This window comes from Biomphalaria glabrata, chromosome 5, assembly GCF_947242115.1.
Source record: "Biomphalaria glabrata chromosome 5, xgBioGlab47.1, whole genome shotgun sequence".
NCBI lineage: Eukaryota > Metazoa > Mollusca > Gastropoda > Planorbidae > Biomphalaria > Biomphalaria glabrata.
The window spans coordinates 45,074,898-45,096,781 of NC_074715.1; the positions used below are offsets into that span (position 1 = coordinate 45,074,898).

Consider the following 21,884-nt stretch of genomic DNA (forward strand, 5'->3'; position numbering starts at 1 on the left):
CTAGATCGGATAGATCTGGCCTAGTCTCGTAGAATGATATCATAAACCACTGTCTTGCCACAAAAGCTAGCAATATTCTAGTTCTAAATTTTTTGCCTGAATTTGAATCTTGATCAAGAAATATGGATGGAAGAGTCTAAGAAAGATAGATATAGATCCAAGTCTATTTATATATTATCGAACGATTAAATGTAATAATAATTTATTAATTAGATTGGCACAGTTTCGGGGCAAGACCTAAATTAGACATGGGCGAGCTATCTAGATTCTATATAATTATAAAATAAATAACACTTGAAAGTGTAATAAAACACCATTGAGGAAAAATAATAACAAAAGAAACAGACATTTCCTGCTTTTAGAATTACTGCATTCCTTTATAACCGAATGAAGATATAGCGTACTACTCTAATAGATTAGCCGGTAAATTCGAACGTTTGTAAATCAGACTGAATGTACCTGTATTTCTTAATTATTTTTTAAAAAACAAATAGATGTTTTAATTTTGAAAAAAAAAAAGTTCTTTCAGCGGGCTGTGGAGGCTAAATTTAACTTACACGTGCTGTTAACAAAATTTAAACAACAATGTAGAATATAAATATAAAATGTGGTTCTGTTATTTTCTGTTATGTAGCCTATTGAAATAGATCTATCAGGTTTTATACTTTTCAAATAATTCGTAAAGTTGTTGGCCCTGCCAGTGACTTTTGTGTATAGGCCTACTAAAACACTAACAATGGATTCAAACACTGTTTCATTATATTTCTTTTCTTATATCATAATAATATAGGCCTATTTATAATAAGTTATTAGTACGTATATAGGCTACTTGAAGAAAGATTAATGTATGAAATTCAAGGGATAATGGAATAATAAAAATGTATATATCATATTTAATTTTTTTTATTAACTTAAAGTTTAAAATAAAGGTAAATTATTAATTTAGAATAATGATCCGTTCTCTTCATTAATTTGGCCGCCTGCGTGCAATGCACACATTGCACAATAGGCAGCGGCGGCTCTGCCGGGTATATTTTTAATCACTTTGAAGAAAAAGCGAAGGAAAATTTGTCTTGTTTTGATTACAAGGCCCATATTTTTCCAAGTGTGGGACAAATAGGCCAAAATTAGACACAATATATTGACTTAATCTGATCACTTCCCCATAGAGAATGGTGCAATTTTGTGTCAGATGAGGCACTAAGGCATATCTACGTCAGCCGTCAGGTTCCTCTCAGCCGGCATTGTGTTCAATCTTTGGCGCCTACTGTCTCATAACCAAAATAAGGAAATGGACGTGACAGAGCATCTCTTTCCCTATGATTGCGCCCTACTTGCTGTCTCTGAACATGAGCTCTAGCTCGCGGTCAACTACTATGCGCGCGCTGAAGCTTCTTTTGGTTTAACAATAAACCTAGGAAAAACAGAAATCCTGTTTCAGAAGTCACCCAATAAAATCAACCCATCCCCAAAGATCACCTTAATTGGACAGACCACTTTACATATCTATAAATAGGAAGTATAGTATCAAAATGGCGGCTCGCTTTCAAGGGAAGTTGATAACCGTCTGGCCATGGTCAGTAGTGCTTTTGGACGCCTTAAGGCGAGAGTTTGGGGGAATAAATCGCTCCGCCTACGTACAAAAATCAATAGGCCTATCTACCAAACGGCGGTTCTCCCAATCCTTCAATATGGATCTGAGACATGGGTGTTATACAGAAAGCAATTTAACTAAGACTACTTTAGCTCTTGGACACCTTCTTAACGTGAAGGACCATTTTTCATATCTGGAAGCACATTATCAAATGACGCATATCACTTTTAAGAGAAGTTGATAACCGTCTGTCCATTACCATTAGTGATGAAAGCATCCAAACGAGAGTGTGGCGGAATAAATCGCTCCGCTTGCTATAAAAAAAAATGTAAGTCTACTAAGCAGCGGTTTTATCAAGCCTGCTATAGAGGTATGGATCTGATAATAGGTACTATACAGATAGCGACTAAAACTTCGTTAACGCTTTCACCAAAGATGTCTGCGCTCCACAGAGGCGGCCTTAGCTGTGCGCGGGGCCCTGGGCGAGTGTCATATGCGGGTTCCTATATATATCGTACCGCATCACGCTAACGGGCTCCTGCGCCTCTAAAGCTGTTGGCGAAAATGTTGAATCTTCTTTACTCTCTTAATCAAATTGTTTTTATCTCTTGCGTCTGACTTTTTGTTCCTTTTAATTTCAGATCGTCGTTTATTCCAGAAGCTATTTTCTTTGTTGTGATCAGTACATCAGCGAAATCGGTGTCTGTCCCGGTACTATCTAAAAAGTGCAAGAAGGCCTTTGTATTGCAGAAGATTGCAAAGTTTGCTGACAGTATTCATAACAAATAAAATAACATATCATGAGGGCCTATGATTAAATTTAGAATAAACTCGAAGCTTCTTTGTTCATAGTTCGCAAAACCTTTATAGATTCTCTGTATGAAATAAAAAAAAAAAACTTAACTGCTTGAGAGTTGCATTTAGCCATGTCTACTAAAATACATTTCAGATTATGGCAGCTGGACGAAGTGTAAAATGCTTGATTATTAATACGAGTAATGTGCGTCTTTAACGTCCTGGTGCTTTCCCTTCATGTTCACACGATTGTCATATCCCATGCTACGACAATCGGCGATGTCCAGACCAATGTTCTCCAGCATTGCGATAAGAGCCTCTGACAAACCCTTTCCTGTTGCGTTTTCAACATCTAGAAATTCGATAAAGTGTTCTTCACCTTAACATCTCTATCTGATGCATCCACAAAATGCGATATAAGTGACATATATATATGTTTCTTGATAGATTTTACCTATAATTTTCCTTTTTACTTCTGACGCCATCAGGTCCATGACCTCATTTTGAATCTTATGTTCAAAGTAATGGCTGTGAGCATCGGCGTTCGTAATGAGTCGAAGATGGTTGGGTCGAATTAGGCCAGCATCTCACCCAAGCCTAAAATTGACCGTTGTTTGGCGCATAACGTTTAACTGTTCTGCCACGAAATGCTTGTTGTTAAGACTTCACGCCAATGCAGTTTTCTTTTGTAATTAGTTCTAGCATCATGTTATCCATTGTGCTACCATTGGACATTCTCAGAGCTAAATCCAAAAGCGCTGACACTTAACGTGATTTACAAAATGAAGTTTATTACCAAGATGCTTCTAGTAGCAGTGGCCTTTGTTTGCTAATTGACCTCCAGTAGCTATCGTTAGTGATGGGCAAAAGTTAACTAAAAAGTTAGAAACTTTTAGTTTAACTAAAATAAAATAATTAAGGCCTTTGTTTAACTAGAAAAAAAATTTAGTTAAAATCGCTGTTTAATTAATTTTTTTTACTTACTAACTAAAAAGTTTAATTAAAATTTGTACAACTTTTCAACATGTGGCTGGGTTGAAACGCACATCCCTGTTTTCTGGTCATGTGATATCAATAACTGTGAGTATAAAAAAAAATGATGCATTTAACAACTTTTTGTTTGTGTGCATTTGAAGAGGATAAAGTAAGATGCTGGTAGAAGCTATGGGAGTCAATATCTGCAATTGAAAGTAGCTGTATTATAAAATTTTGTTAAACATTTTTTGCCAAAAGCTTATATACAATATTATGAATGGAGTTGTTCCAAATTTTTGTGTGAGTCGAGTGGTGATGTTTAATTTCTGTTTATAGTGGGAATCTGATTAGTGAGTTATGTCAATATTTAGTGGTTTTAATTAATCAATTCATTTGCGTCAAACAATAATTTATTAACTGCAGGAACATCAAGTAAACCCTTTTTATAGTCTTAAGACTTATTATATTATTGAGATCAAAGTCTAAATCGACAGTTAGGCCTATATTGATCTACAAGCATTTAGGATAACCAACTCTAGAAAAAAAAATCTTAATCCACACCCTCTCAGACCATAAAGTAAATATTATAGACTGTGTCCAACTGATTTTAACAACCAGGTCAGCTAGACGTACACATGTAGGCCTACTGTACGTGTGTAGTCGATGATACTACAAGACCACGCTGCGTTTTTTTTTCAAATTGCATATTATAGGCTACAATAGTGTTTGCTGTCAAGTGGTCAGAAAAGAAAATAGCACAATGGCATGGTTAATCAAGCATGTTCGTAGATATATATCTTTACACTAAAATAGTTAAACACCCTCCCTGCCCAGAAAGTAAATAGACGGTGTGTCCGACTGATTTTTAACAACCTGGTCAGATAGACGTACACGTGTAGGCCTACATAGTGTACTGAGTGTAAAGTCCAAAATGACAAGACCATCCAGGTTTTTTTCCCTGGCGCCTTTAACGGTTATGCAATAGTGTTAGTTGTATTTTTAGTGGTCATACAAGAAAATAGCACATCGGCATGGTTAGTCAAGCATGTATTTTACACTATAAAATAGTTATACAGGTCAAATGTTTCTTAAAACAAATTACAAGGAAAACACAATACTCTGTCGTTGGTCTTTGGTATAAGAACAAAGTAGGCCTATTATATAGGAGCTACAGTAGTTCATTTCATTGACATTCGCAGATCCGAGAGTTAAAAAAAAATAATGACAAAAATAATAGCGCGTTTTTTATTTGTATAGCCTCTTAGAATCATAAGATGCTGTCTTTACCGAAACTGAACTGTATTTCGAAACCAAAAATATCAAGCTAAGTGCTTACATAGTAATTGGTAGGCCTATCATATCAAATCATAAAATATGTGGTATCAAATATCCTAGTTTATCAGAACTGATCTTGTTATCGAAGCTGACGATGACAATGGAATCTCCGATCGCGGGGCCCACCTCAGGCGCGAGACCTGGGGCGGTTGCCCCACTTGCCACCACCTAAGGCCGCTACTGGCGCTCCATCATGAACACACAATGGCAAGACCGCTCCACAAATATAGCGATGGTCTTGCGAATGTCGGTATGGTCCATATATGGACGGTAGCCTATAGAGAGACTGCTTATAGTTCGACAGCTACGCTTTCAGGGCCCATATGTATGGGGGACGACCACGTATGCCAAAGGCAATTTTTTTTGTGAGATGAAAGGTCAGAAAGGTGGTCGCAGTTAGAATGGCTTTTTTTTTTCAGCCAGCATAATTATATTCCTAACCTAAATGTAACAGTGCTGGCTGTGGGAAAGTCAAGTAACAACGGAAGGATATGCACATTTTGCTAGATAAAAGAGCTAAAAAGCAAGGTAACAAAGACAAACTCAGTTTGTGTGGAAACAAACTGAAAATCTGCCCCCATATTATTGCTTATCAATATTGTGTTTTGAACGGCACCTTCCTTATGACTTATGGGGTCACGTTTTGAATCACAAGTCAAGTCGTGAAGTGTGGAAAACTTAGATCTAGTCAATCTAGAATAGTAGTCTAGATAGATATTATCAGATAGATTTAGGCTAATTTAGGATTTAGTGATTTAGGTCATTCTAGATTCTAGGTAGATCTAGATCTAATTTAAATATCTAGCTAGATCAAGAATCTAGTAGGCCTAGATCTATATTTTATATATTATATAGATCTAGGCCTACTTATAGATCTAGAAGCTTATAATATTAAACTATACGCCCAATTCGTTCGGCTATTGCCCTATAGCCCTATAGTGCCGCTATAGTCTATAGTGACATTGTCCTATTACCTAATCTAGAGTCTATATCTAAATTTTCTAAATCTATACTATAGCACTATAGGGAGTAGATATCTATAGACTTACTAATAAAATTAAAATTGATCTAGATCTATAATTATAATCTATAGATCTAATTAATCTAGACTAGGTCTATATATAGTATCTATTATTATCTAGACTCTATTAATAATAATAGATATCTATAATCTATATACTTTATATAGATAATAGATATAACTATAGAACTAGTAAATCTATCTATAATAATAGAGCAAAATTATATAGATCTAAATCTATTACCACTTAAAGGAAAAATGTAAAGGTTCCATTGACAGTGATGTTTGGGTCTGAGTAGCAGGTTTTATTGGGTGACTTCTGGAACATGAGACTCCTCAGGCAAAGTAGCTATAGGCTATAAACTATAATAGTAATAATACATAAAACATTTAACCATAATTTACATTTTAAAAAAAGTAAAGTTCCCCTTTCAAACCTTGCGATCTATAGGGCAGATGATGTAAAAAAAAAAGGTCATCTGTTAACTTTTAGACCTACATTTACAAATAGAAAAACAAACCCCAATGAAATACTCAGAAAGACACAAAAATAGAGGCACATTTCTTATTCCATACGTTAGAACAAATTTGCATAAGTGCTCCTTCAGTGCCATTAAAGAATGGAATGGGTTGCCTGAATCAGCCAGGAAAACCAATGACTTAGCAGAGTTTAAGTAATTGATTAACATGACTAGATTGACACATGAAGTGTGAAGAACGTAATTATTTTCTTTTTTATAGTAACATCTGTAATATATAAGATAAGATATAAGAAACCAAAAGAGGTGGCAGTGTATGCCAAATCGTTGACCGCAATTTGGAGATCATGTTCTTTGAGAGCTAGCGGGCACAGGGCACAATCACCGGCATAGAGAAGCTCTGTTAGACCATTTCCTTTGTTTTTGTATGGGACAGTACACATCAAAAATTGAGCAAGGTCCTTTCAAGGAGGGAGGAGGAGAGACGTCCTGAAATAAGGACCCGAAGAATTTCTATTTTAGGGGACAAAACATAAAGTTGTAATTTCATTAAATTTATCAATCCATGTTAGATTATTAACCAAGTAAAATGACATTATTACCAATGTTGAACAGATTAAAATATTTAAAAATGCCTTTTCATCTTCTAATAAGGACCTTTAAAACACATACTGTATATTTTCTTGAGTGGTGTCTGCAACAATATAGCATCAAAACATTTTGAAAAATGCATTTCTTAACATGATTCTTCTTGATTTTGTTATCTTAAATGGTCAAAATTTTCCTGATTAGGCCTATTATACATTGTTCTGTAATCAACTTTTGTGTGACAAAAAATAAAATGTCCTCTGCTAGACATTTTGATTAACACAAAGATGATCTTATTACCATCATGCCCATTACAGTCATATGTTTCCTAATGATTCGCTATTATATGCAACTAAATTGTTCTCCTGCTGCCTTCTTCTTTATTAGTCTTGCATTATAAAATGATAATTGTAAGTCATATTTTAATGCATTGATATTTGCAGACGATTGCATAATATATAGAACAATAAAAACAACACAAGATACAGAAATTTTACATAGAGAATTAAATATTACAGAAATGGGAATCAAATTGGAGCAAATCTTTCCACCCAGAAAAATGTCAGTTATTAAGAGTAACAAAAAAACTAAAACAAATTAAATTCCACTTATCTTATTCATGGTAAACCAGTAACACAGACTAAAAACGCAAAATACTTACGTGTAATAATAAATGAAAAACTGCCTTGGAATCCCCATATTGATGAAACTATCAAAAAATGAAACAAAGCATTAGGGTTTATTAAAAGAAATTTCTATAAATCAAATAAGAACATAAAACTAAAATGTTATTTAACCTTGGTTAGGCCAATAATACAATATGCATCCTCTCTTTGGGAACCCTCAACTCAAGAAAACATTAGGAAACTGGAACAGACACAAAATAGAGCAGTAAGATTCATAAGAAACAAATATTTATAATTGAATAAAGTAACACCTTTAGTAAAATCACTAAATTTAGGAAGCCTTCAGGATAGAAGACTCAATAGTAAAGTAGCAATTATACATAAAACATAGAACCATAATCTCAAATACAGAAACAAAATCTAATAAAATACTCAGAAAGACACAAAGATAAAGGCACATTCCTCGTTCAATATGCTAGGACAAATTTGTACTAATGCTCCTTCTTCCCTAGTGCTATTAGAGCATGGAATGGGTTGCCTGAGCTAGCCAGGAAAACCAGTGACTTGGCAGAATTTAGGTCATTGGTTAATATGCATGACTAAATGCATGACGCCTAGGACGTAATCATCTTTTTTTTTTTGAAGTAACATCAGTATTATATAAGATAAGACATTACACTTAGATCTACATAGTTAGTTGTGCATCTATAAAATATTGTAATAAATTTTAGATCTTTATCATTACATCTAGAAATATAACCTACAAAATGGAGTGTGTATTACTATGTAACACAGCTGGATCATTTCACCTATATGTTCAGATTTTCTAAAATCTATAATAATCAATAAAAATAATGTATATGAAATATTCCATTCTTTTTACAGGTTTTCTGCGAAGTGATGGTGATTGAATATTAGATTACTTAGATGATTAGGCTTAATTGATAAAGGTGTTATTTATTATATAATCAAGATCAGAGGACAAATATCACATTTATCATCATGGCTTTAAAAAATGGAGGAAAATTGACATTTGAAGCAATGAAAGTTCTAGTTGCAGATCGTGTAAAAACTCAAGGTTTTGAAAACATATTTAACAAGGTGAATTGAATATATTACTATACGTAGTACTCATCGTTTAGGTTGCGTTATTGCTACTTTATGTTTAAGTCTTCTGTTCTGGTGTGCCTCTAAATATATTGATTTTACTAATGATATTACTATTGTCAAATATAAATATTTATTTGCTATAAATCAGCTCTATTTTGATTCTGTTCTTCTTCCTTTCTTCCAGAGTTAAGGAAATATGTACTAATATAGGTCTAAGCAAGGTTAAATAGAATTTTAGTTTTGGTGTGTTCTTGTATGATTTATACAAAAACTTTTTGTAGAGAAACTTGCTTAATTATCCTTTTTGTTACCTACACCTTGTAAGTTTCAGAAAATATATTTAGCTAGGTCATAGCCTACCATTTTTAGAGAAATGGAATTTATAACAAATCTAGCATTGCCATTCTTGGTGTTATTGTTAAAAAGAATGAGAAAACATAGAAGTAACATTCTGGATCTTTACCTTTACCTAATATAGTGAACCATTAACAATTATAAAGTGAGTTTTAAATGTCTGAGTAATGATATTTGTCTGTACAAACAAGATAATTAATGTACTAAAAACTTCTTTCATTTCAAAATTTTGTCACAAGGATAGATTAAAGTAGTATCTGGAGGAAATGGTCAGTGCTGCTGTGAGCTTCAAGTCAGTCCAAACATGTTAAATGCAGCAGGTACTCTTCATGGAGGAGTAACAGCATCATTGGTTGATGCAGTCTCAACCTATGCACTATTCACAGTGGGGAATGGAAAACCGGGGAGCAGTGTTGACCTAAATGTAAGGTAGGCTATTTATATAGTTGGTGAAAGACAGCTTTAATTAAACAATTTATAATAATTTTTTGTGAAACATGTTTTTTTCATCATAGAACACACATTTTTGTAACAGATGATGTTTTATCTGGCAGTTAATATTTCTCTTGATATGTCATAAATTAAAAATACTTTTATAGACATATTTTCTGCCTTTGCTATTAATACATTTTGAAATAATGATAGGTCACAGGCCTTGTGTCAGACTATGATATGTGCAATAATTTTAAACAGTTTGTGATATTTTAATTTTAAAATTCTTATGGAAAAAAAAAGCTGTTATAATTACATTAAGTAACTGTTTTATTATATATTTATATTTATTATATATCTCTTCAGCATAGTCTAAGGTTTGATTTGGTATACATGTATCAGCTGTTCTTCAGATTCCAAGATTATTATATCCTAGCCCAAACCTCGCACAGGATGGTATGGGATGGAGGATGGCAAGGTTTGAACCCGGGACCATGGAAACAAAAATCCAGAGCGCATACATGACCAGCATTCTTAAATATTTCTTTATTTTAGGTAGTCTTAAATGAGTCTTTCCCAGTAGAAATCACTGTGGTTTCTTGAACTTTAGTGAACGGTTATTGTTTGTATTAGCATTTTTTAACTGGCATTCTCTTTTTTTTTTCTTCTACAGTTTTCTAAAGCCCGTGAAACCTGAAGATGTCTTGGAAATCTCAGCAAAAACACTTAGCTGTGGTAGCAGGATAGCCTTCAGCAGTGTGGACATTAAAAATAAAGCAACTGGTCAACTAGTAGCTCAAGGACGACACACAAAGTTTGTGGGCTGATGTAATGGTAGCTGAAGACAATAACACCAAGTTTCTGAGCTAGTCAACTCATATTTCTGCATAGCTAGATAAAAAATATTGTTAGAACAAAAGTTTGTGGGCTGATGTAATGGTGACTGAAGACAATAACACCCAGTTTCTGAGCTAGTAAACTCATATTTCTGCATAGCTAGATAAAAAATATTGTTTGAAGTTCATAGGTTAAACTGTTATTATTGCATAATTGTCACAGTAAAAATGTAGCTACACTAGTATGTAGTCTTGAAATTAACCTTTGTTATGAATGTCTTTACTTTCTTTTTCTTTAAAAAAAAACTATGTACATTGTCTTAGATTTTTTTTGTTCATTGACTTCAGAAATGTTTGTTATGAACATTTTTAAAATTTCAAAGCCAAGCCATTGGAAAAATTTTTAAATTTAAAAAAGGAAAAAGTCAAATATTTCCTTTCTTTTGTAACTACATTAACCCAGAATTATTACTTTCAATTGTATTTCGAAACAGACTTAATGTTTCTTTTTTTTTCCTTTTTAAAATCTGCATTGTTTTTTGTTCCATTTTTTTCCCACTTACTAATTTTTTTCTTCGCATCATTGATTCTATTATAAAGCAAAATTATGGTCAGCATTCTGTATGGCAATAGTTTTTATGACAAAATTTTACAACCACCTTTGTTAATATAAAATATTCTGATTAATTAATGATCTCTTGCTTTTTATTATTATAATTTCTTTTAAAATAAGTATTATTTATTGTTTATAACTTCCCTCAAGTGAAAATAAATGTTTAGAATTTACTTTCGGAACTTTTCAGATCCAACAAAACATATCTTTGCTGAAGATTCTATTTGTAAGTTTCAACATCTCTGCCTGGTTTGGCAGTTAGAACATTAAAAATAAAAGGAAACAAAACAATATTCTAAATGATGTTTGTAAGATAATTTGCAATGATTAAGCTCCACCATGACACTTTTTCAAGAAGAGCATTCTTAAGGAAACTAAAAGGATTTTTAAAACATGTACTAACTTTACTTAGTCATGGTATTGACCTTTTACAATTGCAGCTCTGATTGAAAAAGTTCACTGATCATAACAGACACTTGTGCGCCCTAGACAATTATATTATTGAATAAAAGGTGACTATCGTATTTCAACTCCACATATAGTTTTCTAGTTTGAATATGAATGTACATTTTGTTTAGCAGCATTGTAAGATTTTAGTTATGTGTAATGTACTATTGTGAAAAAAAATGTCCTCAAGGATAATAAAGATATTATTACTATTTAAAACATAAACTAATAATTATACTCTTGCACTGCCAAGATTGGGAGTCATTAAAGGAAAACAAAAGTTGTTGAAGTTCCCTTGTTATTAGAAATGCTGAGTAAAATCATATTAAATATGTTATTGATAACAAATTTCTTGGTCTAATCTTACTGTTTGCCAGTATGCTGAATAGTTTTGTCTTGTTCTTAAAAGTGTGGAATTCATCTTAAGTGTTTTAGTTGCAACATTATTTTGCTGGATAAATACAGTAGCTGTCCATTACATACAGTATTAAAATGAAAGCATTTTGTGAAAACATCAGGATATTTAATCTGAGTTGCAAACATGGCTCAACAAATAAGTTTGAACATAAACAAATTTATAGAAAATATTTTTTTTTAATTACTTGTTTTCAAATATATTTCCCTGACAAAAATGAATGATGTAACCAAATTAAATATGAATACAAAGAAGGAACCATTTAAATGTAAAAATTCTGAAACGTGATGACAGTGAAAATCAAGAAGTTGAAGTTGATTCAAAGCTTCATTGCTATTTTGTTCTGAAATATTTAACATAATCTAGGATGTTCATTGTGCCATTGATTGAGAACAAGATGTAACACGCACATAAATACAAGAGCTTTACTAGTCATGACAATACATTTTGAAATAACCTGTATTAGCTGAGCTGAAAAAAAAAAGGTGTTTAAAATAAATGAATTGCATTGAAACCATTGGTATTTTCTGAATTTAATTTTTGCTGTTAGGGGGATTTATTTGTAAAAAAATTGTAAGCAGTCTCAAATAATACAATTTGTTTTTTAAAGATAGCAAGGCTTTATGGAAAGTTACATCACTCACAAAACCAGAACAATATCAAACAATTTACTAAAAAATGAATGCTGGAGCTTTTTATTATGCTGTGTCAAACATAAGACTATCTAGGCATTTCTCTCTTAAATGAAGGAACTATTTATGAAGCTCTCTTTATCTACAAAGTTAATGTTAGTATCACAATATTTTAACTATCTAAAGATGTTTTACTAGGTGTAAGAATTGAAAATGCATACAAACTACACAGCTGAAATAGGCATCAGGTAGAAGTACCAGACATTTTTTCCTTTTTAAAAAGATAATCTCTTTATTCTATAAATAAAGGCAACTGGTTGGGTGTGTATTTATATTGTGTTCAGAAAAAAAACTAACATACTTTTTCAGATGAAGAGTACTGCTTGAGTACTTGTATAATAAATTACAATGTACTTCTGTTACATGTTGGCATTTTGACTCTCTAAGTATGTATGATATTTTAAATTATGTAGTTTTTCTTTAACTAGTCTATAAAGTCATACGTTTAAAGAATTTATTTGATTATCTGAAAACAAAATGTATTTTATTATTTTATTCTGATATTCTGTTAATTTTTTCTTCTTATTATAAACATCTCTCAAATGTTGACATTTTATTCTCTGCGGACGTAGTTCTCTAGAATGCCTGGATCTCAAACTTTGCCAAATAACATGATCATATCTCCATGCTTTTATACATTTGAACATGAAACCGGCAGGAGAGAACATAGAATTCATGGAGTTATTTCCCTTTCATTAAAAAAATATTACATGCCAATTTGTAAATGCTATTTATTTATAAATGTTGCTTTTAGTAGGGTACTTAATAGGTGTGTTATGAGCTTTTTTAAAACTGCCAACACAGATCTACAATTTGTTAATTTATAAATGAGAACCTTATTCAGTTCGTGCCAATGATCACTAGAACTAGTTGTATGTGATTAGGCATTTAGGCCTATTATACTTAACCTTGATTGATCTTTTTTGTACTTTTCTCTGTGTTACTTATGCCTCTTTGGTTAGTCCTCATGATCTACAAGTTTATTTTAATTGTCATGTACATTTACCCTATGCTTTCCTTGTAGAGATTGAAAAATATGAAGAAAAAAAAAGTTATATTTTTTTATGCAGATACTGTTTTATTTATTTACAAATAGTAAACTGTTTATTTCTATTTTTTTAATATCATTCTATTTATCATGTTATGTTTATGACTATTCATTTATCACACTTCGCAAGATATTTGTCACTCAGACGTCTTTAGTCGTAGTCACAATTATCTTTTTATCGTCAATGAGGTAACCATGGTTTCTACTCCTTCCAGTCAGAAGCTACCCACATCGGTGTATCGAGAGCTAGGCTGGTGCACTCCTTCCCCTTGTCCAACCAGCTGATGATCTTGTCTTTGTGATCACTGAACAATAGCTTGAATAATTTGTGAGAATGTTTGAGCACCAACTCCTGTTGATGGGCTGCATGAACTTGTAGCATTTGTTCTTTTTTTTTTCACCTGCTATCTTCTATCCCTGCTATCTTCTATCCCTGCAATCTTCAGTAACATTTACTCTCAAATAATAATCTTAAGGATTATAAAATTTCAATATACTTCAATAATAAATCAATCTAAACTTTGTGCTGATGCACACTAATAACAAAACAACACCAACAAAATATTGAGTATCATCCTTTAATTACATACAGGTCTATATCACAGTGAGTTACAATATTTAGAAGAGATACCACTACTATGTTACCAAACATTTAAAACACACACACACAAAAACCCCCAACTCTTTCTGTATGATCAGCTACAAACATATAAATAGTTTTCTTACAGACTGATTATGTTTCATAAAATAAACTTTGAAACTTCATTGAGGACGAAAAAAAAAACAATAAACAAATAGTTGGCATTCTTTTCTGCGTATATATAATCCATTGAAATCTAACCTTTAGATCTAGTTTTCAGCATTAGTTTACTCAATTATGAAAGACAAAAGCTGTCAAAATAGAAAAGAGAATCATGTTGAAGCTAACACTAGGCTAAGTAGGCTAACAACTTAACAAGTAGGAGGAGTTTCTAAGGTTAAAAGAGACAGCTTCAATTAAGATTACCTGTGTTTAAAAATCTTGTTAATTATTAACTTTTGATTAGTTGAAACATTAGATGTAATCAACTTCAATAAAATAAAAAAAGAAAAACTTTCTGGTTCTCAATACCATTTTTCTTTTGATAATTTTTGTTTGTCATGATCACATTTACAAAAGGGATAACAGTAAAATGAAATGAGCAAAAACAGAAAAACAAAACAAGAATGATCTGGCACTAGGAAGACTTTTTTTTTTGATATTCTTAAAACATTGTCTGACTAGGAAACTATGCAATCAGCATTTTATACACACTTCTGCATATGCAGACACAATGGCACCTACTTTATATCATTGTTCAAAAAAATATTCAATAAAATATCACAGTTAATATTATTACGGATACATCAATGGCAGCGTAAAGTCATTACAATATGAGTTGATTTCGATAACTGACTAATGCAATAAAAAGTTTGATGACCTCCACCAGTGCATAAAAAGATGTAGTTCTTGAGGTGAATTAAATGTCAATCAGTTTTTAATTTTCTGTACTAAAAGTGAGTGAACTTGAGACTCCACAGTGAACGTGAGACTCCACAGTGAACTTGAGACTCCACAGTGAGGCTGCATCCATATTACACATTGGACGTTCTTCCACTTCCAATATAATAGAATTATTGATATGTGTTTTAGGTTAGTCTTAACTAAATGGGGTTCCAGACACTTTCTATCAAGCAAACATGAAATCATTAAGTGTAGCTTACCACATACTAGATGTGAAATACTAACCTTTGGCCACTATTCCAGTAGGAGTGATGGGCTAAAAGTGGGTACAATTCACATAGCCAAATATCCTTCAAACATAGTTATATACTAATGTATTGTAAAAATAAATGATCCTTTTTAGAATTATAGACATCTTTGGAGCAACAATTGTATCAGTGTATGTACATATCCATTCTGATACAGTACTTCAGAATCAGAAACTTTGTTTTGACCAAAATCTTTTTTTTATAGTATTGTACAGACATTTTTTTTTGCTATCAGTATTGAAAAAAAAAAAAGTTACTTTGCTAAATGCTGTGACACATTAGAAGTCTAGGACTGGTGATGAGAGAAAGTGATGAATTCTATTGAGCTAGGATGACTTTCTGCCCAATCGATCTGTCTTTTTGTCTGACCTGAAACAATATGTTTAATTCTGTTTTTAAAATTAAAAAAGAAAAACATGCAGTCATTTTGTAAAATCTTTACTTCTATTTATCCTTTTTAAAAGTTTCAAAAACAGATAAAAACCATGATCCTTGTTCACTCCTAATGAATTCTTTCAACTAGAGGCTATCGAAAATTAATATTTTTTAATATTTTTTTTTACTACCTTGTCCATAGAATAACTAAGTACTTTAAATATGACATTCAATAAAACTTGAGAGTGGCAGTTTGCAAACAAGCGAAAAGGTTTCTGTTCAACACTTTTTTAAAACATAAAAAGTGTCCATCTTGGAATGTTTCACTGTTAGAGGCAAAGGATTCCTTAAAGACCACAACTGATGTGTGAATTGCTTGTGTGGGCAAAGGGTGGTTGGCTAAACTGTGAAAAGGGTTGTCCTTCTCGGATATTTTCATTGGATGAATGAAAAGCAAAAGTACTTTAACCTTAAAAAAAAAAGCTACTAGATTTAGAACTAACAAGGCCAAAGAAATGATAAAACTCTATTCAAAATCAAAATTTTTAGTTCATTTTACACAAACATATATGTTATTATTATTATTATATGAAAACATCACAAACTCAAAACTTTTTAAAATTTTCAGTTCGCTTGAAATAGAAATACAAACGTAATTAGAATATCTGCTAGTTTAAACTATTCTTATTTTGTGTTCAGGCCTATGAGTTCAACGAAACAATCTTTGAATTCATGGTGTCAACATCATTGTTGCATTACTCAAGTGTTATCACATGCACACATAGTGAAATTCATCGCATTCTCTAAATGTTAGAGAGACCTTATTCTAATGTTGGTCTGGAAGCAGTATGCACTTGAATAAGACAAATATGTTCAGCTTACTTGTTAGCACTGACATTTTCTCCCTGGGACTTAAACAGCGGTTCACTGGAGGACTTCTCCGAACTGTGATACTTTTCTTGACTTCTGCTCAGTTGGCTTGATGGCTTAGGAGTCAGCCCGCTACTGGGTTTGATACTTATATACCCAACCAACTTGTAGTAGTCCAGGAACGTTCTAGCAACATTGCGACCTAGTTTCATATCTTAGACAATTCTTAAAGAAAATGTCATCCGTAGAACAAAGGAGGACAAAAAAACAACAACAACAAACGTAATCTTTTATCAGGATCCAATTCAACAACTTTTAGTTGTCATATTTTTTAGACATCAAACTGTTAATTAAAGTCACACAAATACATTAAGCAAAGCAAACTATAACAGTGCTGTTGGGAGAATAACCTAGAAGTTGACAGACTTCCCCACAACCACAAATAAATATTAGAAAACCCAGATCCAGAACTTCTGCTTCTGCGAGTGTGAGGGACGATTTAAGGAAAAAAAAAACACCACAACCAAAATCTTAACTCTAGCATGCTGCGAGGTAAACCTAAAACCTTTTAAAATCTATATAGGTATCGAGTCTCTAGTTTAAAAATTTAGGATATCATCTGCCCATGGACCATCAGGTCCTCTAGAGATAGTACGTTGTCCTACACGAGTATTTCTACACATTGGTGATGTCATTACACGCGGGATAACACTTAAATATAGCACCAATGACAAAGTTTTCATTTCTAAGTGAAATGTTTTTTTTTTGATGACTTAATGCCAACCACCCAAAATGACAAACCCCCGTTACTTTCACTAGGAAAAAATATAGATAAAAAATCCTGAACATCTACAAAGGAAGACTCTAAATCAGGAGTTTAACTTTGACAAGTAACTGCTCTACTCTACAGTCAACACTTTCCATTACTATTGCAGCCTAACTTCTTGTACTAGTTGGAGAGTACTGTTGTGATAGATGTACTAGTTGGAGAGTACTGTTGTTATAGATAGATGTACCAGTTGGAGAGTACTGTTGTGATAGATAGATGTACTAGTTGCAGAGTAGGCTACTGTTGTGATAGATAGATGTACTAGTTGGAGAGTACTGTTGTGATAGATAGATGTACTAGTTGGAGAGTACTGTTGTGATAGATAGATGTACCAGTTGGAGAGCACTGTTGTGATAGATAGATGTACTAGTCTGTGTTTTAAAGGATACAAGCCTCTTCCGTGTAAGGCATAGACTGCCCAGTAGTGTTGGTCTGGTAACTAAAAAACGAAACTTCAAGTGTGTAGCAGTGAGATTCATCGAGGCAACTGCCCAACGTCCTGTAGGATAGGAAAAAAAATGAATGGATTATAACAGAAGAAACACAAAGATTTGTTTTGACCCACATTTAAAGAGGTATTTTTTATATCCACTAGGCCTATCCATATAAAGTAGGCGGTTCACCTTTCCCAACACACCGATATTCAATGGCTGTTAAGTTATACATATTATGTAGAATGTATGCGTTCCTCTCCATCTCTCTCTCTCTCTGGCTTAACTATTTCATTTCTAACACCAAATACTTTGAGTAAATAAGAACCCGACATTCTTTTTTGAAAATCTTATTGACACGGATTAGATCACAGTTTCAAACATATTCCCCCGAGATGTCCACATACAGCCTACGTCGGCATAAGCACACAAATCTATCAGCACTTCCGTCATGTCCTAGACCTAACAGTAGCTTATAAAATATACTTTGTGTTTTGAAATTGTTAAGAACACGTATTGAGCCCTGTATCACAGTTTTTATGTCTCATTGGGAATGACAAAGAATTCTGATGGCTCATTATAGACGGCATATAAAAAAAAAGATTTAAGATTTTCCGCTTCACCTATCCCTTAGTCTGTTGAGCTGTTGGGGAATCACACATGATCTGTTAAACGTCTTTCTCCATTCCTCTCTGTTTGTTGCTTTGGATAGAAACTCTTTCATTGACAGGCCCATTCATTCTTTTAGGTTGTCTTCCCAACGCTTTCCTTGTCTGCCTCTTCTTCTTTTTCCTGGTACTGTTTCCTAAAGGAAGATCTTTGCAAGCCCTTTGGACCTTTGATATGAAGTTTTAGTTTCCCTTTTTCTGACAGTAGTTAGCAGGTGATCGTGGGGTCCAATAGCATTTGTAATCCTGTTTCTAATCTCTTCGTTTGTCATGCGGCCTAGCCTTGCATAATGATGGAATTGAACAAAATTCGATATTTTAATAGCTTCGAGATAGCATCAGTTGAATACAACATAGAACAAAGGTAATGTAGCATCACTTTAAAAGAACAAAAAACTCGCGAGTTCTCTAAATGCTGTAACCAACTTGGATCTAGTTATAAGCATCGAAGCACCAAGTCCAATTAAGGCAAGACAAGTGGCGTTTCCTTTAGTAAACACTAAGAGCAAAGATAAATCAGTCTTATCTCTGAATCTGGAAGTGAAAACGAGATAGTTGCTCTGATCGGCAACGTTGGAATTCCGGCGACTTTCAAATATTGAAAAAAACAAACAACAGATAAAGAACTTCTTTAGCGGGGAAAAAAAAAAACTAGAAGGCTCACTGTAAGAGGTCCAGGCTTACAAGATGTGAATAGCGCAATAAAAAAAAAGTGAAAAGTATTTCACATTCATTTACTTCTAGTTGGTGATACATTAAATATTTTCGTATCATTCCTCTTATTTCCTTGCTTCATGGGTGGAACCTAAACCTGCCTTGGTCGTGGACACGGATCTAACGATTTTCTTTAGAATTTGATCTATAGCATATCTCTAACTAGATTCAGTATTATAGACTACTGCCTTTTAATGTTCCAAGTCTCGATCTATATCACCAAACAGGGAGTAGATTTATACATAGGCGTAACCAGGATTTTTTTTTCAGGGAGGGGGGAATCGGGGCGAGGTAAAAATGCTCCTTTTTCTTTTCTATCTACCATTCGTTAGTTATGAAGAACAAAGTCATCACTCCTACATAAGGTCGTCAGCTTCACAAAGGAGGGGGGGTAACTGTAAACAAAAATGATGGGACTTGTTTTTGTGTGTCAACAGAAAATTATATAACAATTTTTTTTCTATCATTGTTTCATTTTGGTTTTGGACATATTTAAAACCCACATAATATTACGATACGATGTTAAATGACATAATTACACAACTAACTTAAATACAAAATCTATACGGCAAAAACACCTAATTGGTCTTCTTATTAAAACTATGTTTAACACAGTGGCGTAACTAAGGGGGGGGGAGGGGGGGGAGAAATTTAAAATCCCCCCGGGCCCCCACCTAGGGGGGGCCCCCAAATGGGTGTCCGAAATTTATTTGTAAATACATACATTAATATATTTGATTGACAAATAGTGTCAACGGGTGTCTTTTTTTTTCAACATTTATGGATTAAAAATTTATCACAAAGACTAAACCTAGATCTAGGTCTATCAGTACGTTGACTTTGTTGACATTTTAAAAATATTTTTTCCCACAGAGATCAAAGTTTTTTTTTAAAGTTAGTTTTACATTTTAAACTTTGTTGCCACGAATATATGCATGATATACAGCGAATTCCAGGTATCTTGTTACCTTTACTAATAATAGATCTAAATGGCGAGTATTTTATGGCTACACTAATTAACCTTGAAGCAAAATTTACAGAATCGAGTATAACAGATCCAAAAGTTATTCTTAATAATGCAAGAATGGTCCATTATTAGGGTTTGGCGTCTTTAATTTCAGAATTAAACTTCACACTCGAGTTATTACCCCTCTATTCATCTTTCCTCAATCCAATGGAAACTCTATTTTTATTTCCATCTAATCCTTTTGCTTTCGCACAAAACATAAACAACAAACAATAACGTAATATCATATAATATTAGCACATCCTTCCTTTCGAAGTTATTATCACACCCTTCCTTTTAAAGTTCTTAAGAGTGATATCTACCATTTGGGGGCCCTATGCAAAACTGATCGCGCGGGGTCTAGTCTGGGTAGGGATGAGCATAATGTCAATATTATTTTTTTTTAATTAGAAAATAGGCCTACTTTCGTCTTTGCAATACATTTTTATCAAATGAAAGCTCGAAATGCCACTTTTTATTTATTGGCACCCCAAAATTTCAATTTCATCTATTCTTCAGGAGATTTGAATAAATTCAAAAAAAGTTCAGGACTTTATCGTATATTTTGCCTTTTCATGAGATTTCCTGGAGGCCCTGGAAAATCAGGAGGTCACGAAAACCCTGTTATTTTATATACGTTATAATGGTTTAATTTAATAATGTACACTTAGAATTAGCGCGTGTCCTATGAAAGCGCGGGGCCCACTGCGACCGCATAGGCTGCAGTGGCATAAGGCCGGCCCTGTCTACTAGGACAATTCGTCCACTTCTGGTTGTCTTGACTGGCACAACAAGTTCTCTAGACGTTGGTCTATAACTGTCTGTTTCGTTTGTTCCAACAGTTTACAGTTCATTGTCTCCATCGGTATCATAGTACCCAGAGATGTCTTCATCGAAACTCTTATTCAAAAAGCGTTGATTTCTTCTGTATGTTTTTCCATCGTTTGTCTTTATGATGTAAGATCTGGGTGCTGAATGTTTTTTATGACAACTGCTTTTTGCCATGTTTGACCTAGACGAACTCTCCGACAGAATAATCTTTAGGTAGTCTTGCTTTTGCATTGTATTTCACTTTGCTTTTCATCTGTCGTTCGTTGAGTAATGTCTCTGCATTTTCAGCTACCGATGGTTTAAATAGTTTGGGATCAGTTTGAATGATTCCCTGAGTCTTCTACTCGTCACCAGTTGTGATGGTGAATACGGCAGTCCACTAATCGGAATATTTCTATACTCGAGCATAACGAGATATGGATCTTTCCCACTTTTGCATGCTCTGAATCCTTTTGTTTGCGCACAAAACATAAACAACCAACAATGACGTAGTACCATATAATATTAGAACAGAATCTTCTTCATGCAGTGGAAAATTAAGAATTTTTTGCCTATCTTGAATTCTGGTCAAAGCTCTTGCTCCCAATTAATATAGTTCGGAAGAAACTACAAAAGTCTGGACTGCATATATGGAAAGCTGCTAAAGAAATTAGTACCCTTTCATTCTTTCTGCAAAATGATGAAAAACTGACAAAAACCCAATCCATCAAAAAAGCAAAAGAAGGTAGTGAATACTATGGATTCCCTGTAATCCCTGTGGGAAGTGTGGTCGAGAGGCTAAGTGCGCTTGAACTTGGCTTGTCTTGGCTACCTAGAAGGGGACTCGAGGTTCGACACCCGACTCGGGCAGAGTTGCGTTTACTGAGCGCCTAAAGGCAGAACGGAAAACCAACTCCTAGATTGGACCAAAGCGCTCTGAGCATGCTATAAGCATGAAAGTAACGCTATATAAAAGCTATAGAAGAAAGAAAATACTTGATGGGAAGTTGAGTTCTAATGTAGGACTGTC

The 21,884-nt window shown here is 33.4% G+C and overlaps 2 protein-coding genes across 8 annotated transcripts in view; one reads left to right on the top strand and one right to left on the bottom strand.

Annotated features, from left to right (window-relative positions):
* The first annotated feature begins 47 nt into the window (after positions 1 to 47).
* Positions 48 to 13,758, top strand: LOC106060737 (acyl-coenzyme A thioesterase 13-like). Of its 7 annotated transcripts, none has more exons than XM_056029141.1 (4): positions 48 to 191; positions 8,299 to 8,514; positions 9,122 to 9,306; positions 9,983 to 13,758. In XM_056029141.1, exons 2-4 carry the CDS (start codon positions 8,416 to 8,418, stop codon positions 10,134 to 10,136), a joined length of 438 nt encoding a protein of 145 aa, XP_055885116.1. In that variant the 5' UTR covers positions 48 to 191; positions 8,299 to 8,415; the 3' UTR covers positions 10,137 to 13,758. The 7 variants fall into 7 exon arrangements, with proteins under 7 accessions (XP_055885116.1, XP_055885117.1, XP_013074177.1 ...); XM_056029142.1 differs by lacking the exon at positions 48 to 191 and adding an exon at positions 4,919 to 5,076; XM_013218723.2 differs by lacking the exon at positions 48 to 191 and adding an exon at positions 5,083 to 5,227.
* Positions 13,759 to 13,775: 17 nt separating this feature from the next.
* LOC106060710 (cytosolic carboxypeptidase 6-like) overlaps positions 13,776 to 21,884 on the bottom strand; it is a 72,243-nt gene continuing 64,134 nt past the window's right edge. The window contains exons 10-12 of the mRNA XM_013218698.2: positions 17,615 to 17,724; positions 16,409 to 16,610; positions 13,776 to 15,520 (exon numbers count right to left, since the gene is read on the bottom strand). Coding sequence (XP_013074152.2) covers positions 15,478 to 15,520; positions 16,409 to 16,610; positions 17,615 to 17,724 — 355 coding nt within the window. The 3' untranslated portion in view covers positions 13,776 to 15,477. The remainder of the gene's footprint in view (positions 15,521 to 16,408; positions 16,611 to 17,614; positions 17,725 to 21,884) is intronic.

Coding starts and splice junctions, on each gene's coding strand:
- LOC106060737 (XM_056029141.1), top strand. CDS start 8,416: ATGGCTTTAAAAAATGGAGGAAAATTGACATTTGAAGCAATGAAAGTT. Junction 8,515..9,121: donor TTGAAAACATATTTAACAAG/GTGAATTGAATA, acceptor TCACAAGGATAG/ATTAAAGTAGTATCTGGAGG. Junction 9,307..9,982: donor AGTGTTGACCTAAATGTAAG/GTAGGCTATTTA, acceptor TTTCTTCTACAG/TTTTCTAAAGCCCGTGAAAC.